This window comes from Dreissena polymorpha, chromosome 1, assembly GCF_020536995.1.
Source record: "Dreissena polymorpha isolate Duluth1 chromosome 1, UMN_Dpol_1.0, whole genome shotgun sequence".
Lineage (NCBI taxonomy): Eukaryota > Metazoa > Mollusca > Bivalvia > Myida > Dreissenidae > Dreissena > Dreissena polymorpha.
In genome coordinates, this window is record NC_068355.1 from 106240405 (window position 1) to 106246286 (window position 5882).

A 5882-nucleotide genomic window follows, 5' to 3' on the forward strand; every position below is an offset into this window, starting at 1 on the left:
ATGCGTTTAGATTGGAGTCCGGAGATAGCCGGCGTCAACCTCCGCGCAGTGATTTGACGGGAACCAGCATAGCTGGATCAAATGCAATCTCCATGCAGAGTTGTCGTTGCTTGCTCTCACACACAAATTTGATCCAGCTATGCTGGTTCTCGTCAAATCACTGCGCGGAGGTTGGATCAAATGTTGTATGTGAATCTTAAACTTCGTCCATCTCCGAAGTCTCCGGTTCATGCAAAAAAAGGCCGGTTGGGTCCAGAGTGATCGTGCAGTCTGATGAAATATTCACATGACGTCACGGTATGTTTTGATGATGAACCGGAAAACCAACTTTCATCATACTGCTAAGCATTTACTCATAAATAACCAATCAAATATCAAGATTGTCACTGACGTCACACCAATACACAAACGACACATCATCAAGTAGCGAAAGCACAGCGATGGACACGTATAGAAAACAATCCTGACACACAAATGTAAAAAAGTTTACTGCAACAGCGGGTACGTTGTGTTTTTTTTCACGGAATACGACAAATGACCGAAAAATGACTACGATACAGCCGCATACGATTGTGATTAGAACGGTGCAGTCTAAAGCACCAACCACCTTAACGGTGACGAGCCAACTCGAACACGACATGTTGGATGATCTTTATGGCGATGGCGGTGGGGCCAGGAAACGTCGGCGACTCACGCACCTATCTCAGGAAGAGAAACTTCTTCGAAGGTAAGGTATTAGGGTTATTAAATAATATTATGCGCGAAATCTATTGACTACTTCTACAAAGACCACGCCCCTTTTGCACAGACAATAACATATGTACCCTCATATTGTGATTAAGGAAACATATGGAAGGCCTTATTTTGTAATTTTCATCATGCTTAAGTCAAATTATATGTACTGAGAGTATTTTTGTGTTCAAAGCACCTTTTCTTTAAATCAAACCAAGCTGACTTCCGTGTCAAATGCAGATGAAAGTAAACATGCACATGCATGTCAAACAACCTCGGTGATATAAATTCCTTATTACATAAAAAAAAACTGCCTTTTTACTGGTTAATTTTTTTAACCAAGCATGATTCTTAAATGCGCATTTTCCTGGTCTCTAGCAATAATATCAGAATTAAGGCTTACAGTTCTTACTTTGATATCTGGATGTCTGTATCTGTACATATGTAACATTTCAGAGTAGGAGTATGCATAGCGCTTGTCCTTCTGCGTGTACGAATGAACCGAAGCGTGTGTTTTGAACACCTAATGTGTTCAGACAAAAATTATAGTTTCATATCAAACACTCATTTTTATCCAATTTTTTTTCATTATGACAGGAAACTAAAGAATCGTGTTGCCGCACAGACAGCCAGGGATCGTAAGAAGAACCTGATGTCTGAATTAGAAGAACGTGTAGCCTTGTTGGAAGAGGAGAACAGGAAGCTTGCTATGGAGAACCAGGCCCTCAAGTCAGAGTCTGGTTCTCTGCAGCAGCTGAATGAGAAACTACGCGGGCGACTTTGTCAGCTGGGCGGCGAGCCAGGCAAGACACAGGCTGGGGGATCAGCAGCATCCGTTGACCTTCAGCAGCAAGGGCAGACCCTGCCTGTGTCCTGCTCGGCAAACGCAGCGTCAGTGCTGACATTAAGGTACATACATCTTTGAGTTATTAATGAAGTAAATTATTTATTTACTTCCAATCAAATGCTGATTATTAAGTATCTTAATCATTGTAAGAATAAACTTCTTTTTTTTTCTTTTTTCTTTATTTATTAACTATAACCTGGAGAATAACTGAAAACTCTTTACTCTTTCAGCCTGACCTTGTTAGCATTCTTCCGAGGAAGAGCCAACCCATCATCCCAACCACTGTCACAGAGGCCCCGACCCTACCGAGCCAGGACCTGTGTGAAACCCTCCAAGAAGATTCATGTCCCTTGGTGGGGCCCTCAGCAACAGAGCTGGAATCCTTCAAAGAACTGATTCAGTTTGATCATGTTTATTTTAAGCCTCAGCCCAAGGGCAAGTTGGACTTGAATGGTCAAACAAGCTCTGTCGTGAAAAGTGTCAGTAATTTTAATAAGAACACAAGTAATGTTTTAAAGAATGTTAAAGTTATCATTACCGCAGATGGCTGTAATTCAGACTCCGTTCATAGTGTTCAATATATGGATGTTGTAACAGATGACAATTCTTGCCTAGACCTGGATCAACTACAGTCTGGGTCAGTTGATATCACTGAAATGGACTCAGATGCACTGAGCGACTTGAACTTTGATCTTCTAGAAGATCTCGAAAGTATATTTAAATCTGACATTGAGGGTTTAACTTGCCCTGACAGTAATTGTTTATCATCACAGAACAATGAATCCATAACAGAGAACATTGTACAAAAAGGACAAAAAAGGAAACAAAGTGTGCAGGAAATTGAGGCAATAGTTGATACTCTGAAATCTGTAGCAGTACCATCTTCGCCAGTATTCACCGATGGTTGGGACTCAGACTATGTCAGTGCAGGAATCCCATCCCCCTGCAGTGTGGGATCACCTTGCAGTGGGGTAGAGTCATTGTCATCGGACGGAGAAACCTCCCCACTGCATGACACTATGTGGGAGGAATCATTCACAGACTTTGAACTCTTCCCGGATTTGCTGTAGTTAGGTGCGACTGCACAGCCAAAATATGTAACTTATAGTCATTGAATTCTCTCCACATGTAGCAGATGTTCAGAGAGTTAACTGTTGTTAAATTATTTATTTTTATTGTAAGTCTTGTTATTCTTCACTGTTAGGGTGGGGCATGTTTTCTGTGATGTAAATAAATTTCATGGACTGATGCTTAAAATAATTTTCTGTGTTGTGTTGTTTTTAAATACTTTTATTATTTGGTAATGTGTGTTTCGAATTATACATTGCAGTTAATTGTTAATTGAAACCAGTGGACCAATCAGCATTGCAATCATCTGATTATATGTTGATTGGTAGTTTATTCATAATAATGCAGTTTTCATTTTTAAATCTGTTCAGGGCATCCTTAGACAAACTACCTTGGGCAAACGCAATGCAGGTCTCTTCATTTTCTGTTTTTATTCCACCCCTTTCCCTTTGAAGAAGGCTTAGCAGTTGCACTGTTCCACTGTACAATCGTCAGAATGTTGGCCTGAAATTGCATTCCTGTCTTAGTCATATTTTTGCCATATAGTGATGGACGTTTAAAGACTTCAACATAAATGTAAACGACTATCTTATGTGTCACGTGTAAATCCCTTCTTGCTACCTCAGAGGTAAATGTCGCATTAAGAGGTCAAAATGTATATTTAGCCATAAAACAGAGAAAACATTACTGTCTCACTGGTAGCTTTGCTTTATATATTGATTGATTTTAAAGTAAATTTGCACAAATGAAAACCACCATAAGTGACCCTGTTGGGTGTTACACTACGCATACATAATGTATCTCCATATGTCAATGTCAAGGGTTAAACTTAAAGGTAGTCATATATGTCAATAGAACCATTTAACAAGAGGGCCATGATGGCCCTGTATTGCTCCACTGTTTTTTATGCAAAAAAAGCGTGCAATGCGCATGGGTTGAAATGTACTCAAGCATGTGACTTTCTCTTTCTATCCCTCGTCCCACTGGGCGCTTAAAGTTGGAAGGGTGAGCATTTTAATATATATGACTTTGGCCCCAGGGGCATAATTTGAACAAACTTGGTAGAGAACTTTAAGATTTTAATACATACCAAATTTGGTTGCCCTAGGCCCAATGGTTATGGACAGGAAGATTTTTAAAGTTTGCATAAAAGAGGCTTTATATAAGCATATGTTCAGTTTTGTGACCCCTGGGGCAGGGTCAAATTTGAGCCCAGGGGAATAATTTGAACAAATTTGGTAGAGGACTATTAGATGTCACTACATACCAAATTTAGTAGCACTAGGCTCTTATAATTATGAACAAAATTTTTTTTAAGTTTGCACAAAATAGGCTTTATTTAAGCATATGTTCATTTTTGTGACCCCGGGGGCAGGATCAAATTTGACCCCAGGGACATAATTTGAAAAAACTTGGTAGAGAACTTTAAGATTTTAATACATACCAACTTTGGTAGAAATAGGCCCAATAGTTATGGACAAGAATTTTTTTAATGTTTGCACAAAATAGGCCCAATATAAGCATATGTTCAATTTTGTGACCCCTGGGGAACAGTCAAATTTGATCCCAGGGGCTTAATTTGAACAAACTTAGGAGAGGACTATTAGATGTCACTACATACCAAATTTGGTAGCCCTATGCCGTACGGTTATGGACAGGAAGATTTTTAAAGTTTGCACAAAATAGGCATTATTTAAGTGTATGTTCATTTTTGTGACCCCCAAGGCGAGTCAAATTTGACCCCAGGGGCATAATTTGAACAAACTAAGTAAAGAACTATTAGATGTCACTACATACCGAATTTGGTAGCCCTAGGCCCTACGGTTATGGACAGGAAGATTTTTAAAGTTTGCACAAAATAGGCTTTATATAAGCATATGTTCATTTTTGTGACCCCCGGGGCAGGGTCAAATTTGACCCCAGGGACATAATTTGAACAAATTTGGTAGAGGACTATTAGATGTCACTACATACCAAATTTGGTAGCCCTATGCCATACAGTTATGGACAAGATTTTTTTTAAAGTTTGCACAAAATAGGCCTTATTTAAGAGTATGTTCATTTTTGTGACCCCCGGGGCAGGGTCAAATTTGACCTCAGGGTCATAATTTGAACAAACTAAGTAGAGAACTATTGGATGTCATTACATACCGAATTTGATAGCCCTATGGTTATGGACAAGAGAATTTTTAAAGTTTGCACAAACTAGGCTTTATATAAGCATATGTTCATTTTTGTGACCACCGGGGAAGGGTCAAATTTGATCCCAGGGACATAATTTGAACAAATTTGGTAGAGGACTATTAGATGTCACTACATTCCAAATGTGGTAGCACTAGGCACTATGGTTATGGACAAGAAGTTTTTAAAGTTTGCACAAAATAGGCTTTATATAAGCATATGTTCAATTTATTGACCCCAGGGGTGGGGTCAAATTTGACCCCAGGGTCATAATTTGAACAAATTTGAAAGAGGTTCACCCCAGGAACATTTGTGAGAAGTTTTATCAGAATTGGACTTGTAGTTTAGGAGAAGATGTTTAAAGAAAAAATTGACGCATGCACGCACGACGGACACAGGACCATGACAAAAGCCCCGCTGGCCTCTGGCCAGTGGAGCTAAAAATTCCGTTCTCAGCTGTTATGACTGTTTTCTGTTGAGCATTCTAACTTAAAGAAATTTGAAATAACTTTGCACAAATGTAAACCATCATAACAAATTGTGTCGCGTATATCAATCTTCTCCCAAACATCCGAGGTCAAGGTCACAATTTGAGGTCAAAGGTCCAATGTGTCCATATCAAGGCTCGCCCAGACTGGAATTTTGTCAAATATCAGGCCATGTTGAAATAACTCGCCACAAATGACCATCAGAAGGAGGCGTGTCACTTATTTACCCCAAAAGGTCAAGGTCACTTATAAAGTTCACATGTAAGACATATCGCTTTTTTACATAGGTTTGTTATGAAACAATCGGGGAATGTGGTAGCATCCGTGCCTGTTAGAAACGTGTCTTATTTTTCATATAAAATATTTCAGGGACCTTTTCACGTTTTGGTACATTGACGAATTTAAAAAAAATGTTTCAGATTCGCATATTTTCGTTGCAGTTATGATATTTGTAAGGAAACGGTAATACTGAAAATTCACCATGCTCTAAATTATCCATTCTATGCATTTTTGACGATTTAAAAACCAGACAATTACAAAGCGTTGCAACGCGAAACGATTGAATA

General features: G+C 39.0%; 1 protein-coding gene across 1 annotated transcript; it reads left to right on the top strand.

The window, feature by feature from the left end:
* Window positions 1-304: 304 nt before the first annotated feature.
* On the top strand, window positions 305-2839 carry LOC127865233 (X-box-binding protein 1-like). Its single transcript, XM_052405249.1, has 3 exons — window positions 305-727; window positions 1330-1641; window positions 1810-2839. Exons 1-3 carry the CDS (start codon window positions 546-548, stop codon window positions 1973-1975), a joined length of 660 nt encoding a protein of 219 aa, XP_052261209.1. The 5' UTR covers window positions 305-545; the 3' UTR covers window positions 1976-2839.
* The last annotated feature ends 3043 nt before the right edge of the window (window positions 2840-5882 follow it).

Coding starts and splice junctions, on each gene's coding strand:
- LOC127865233 (XM_052405249.1), top strand. CDS start 546: ATGACTACGATACAGCCGCATACGATTGTGATTAGAACGGTGCAGTCT. Junction 728..1,329: donor GAAGAGAAACTTCTTCGAAG/GTAAGGTATTAG, acceptor TCATTATGACAG/GAAACTAAAGAATCGTGTTG. Junction 1,642..1,809: donor GCGTCAGTGCTGACATTAAG/GTACATACATCT, acceptor TTACTCTTTCAG/CCTGACCTTGTTAGCATTCT.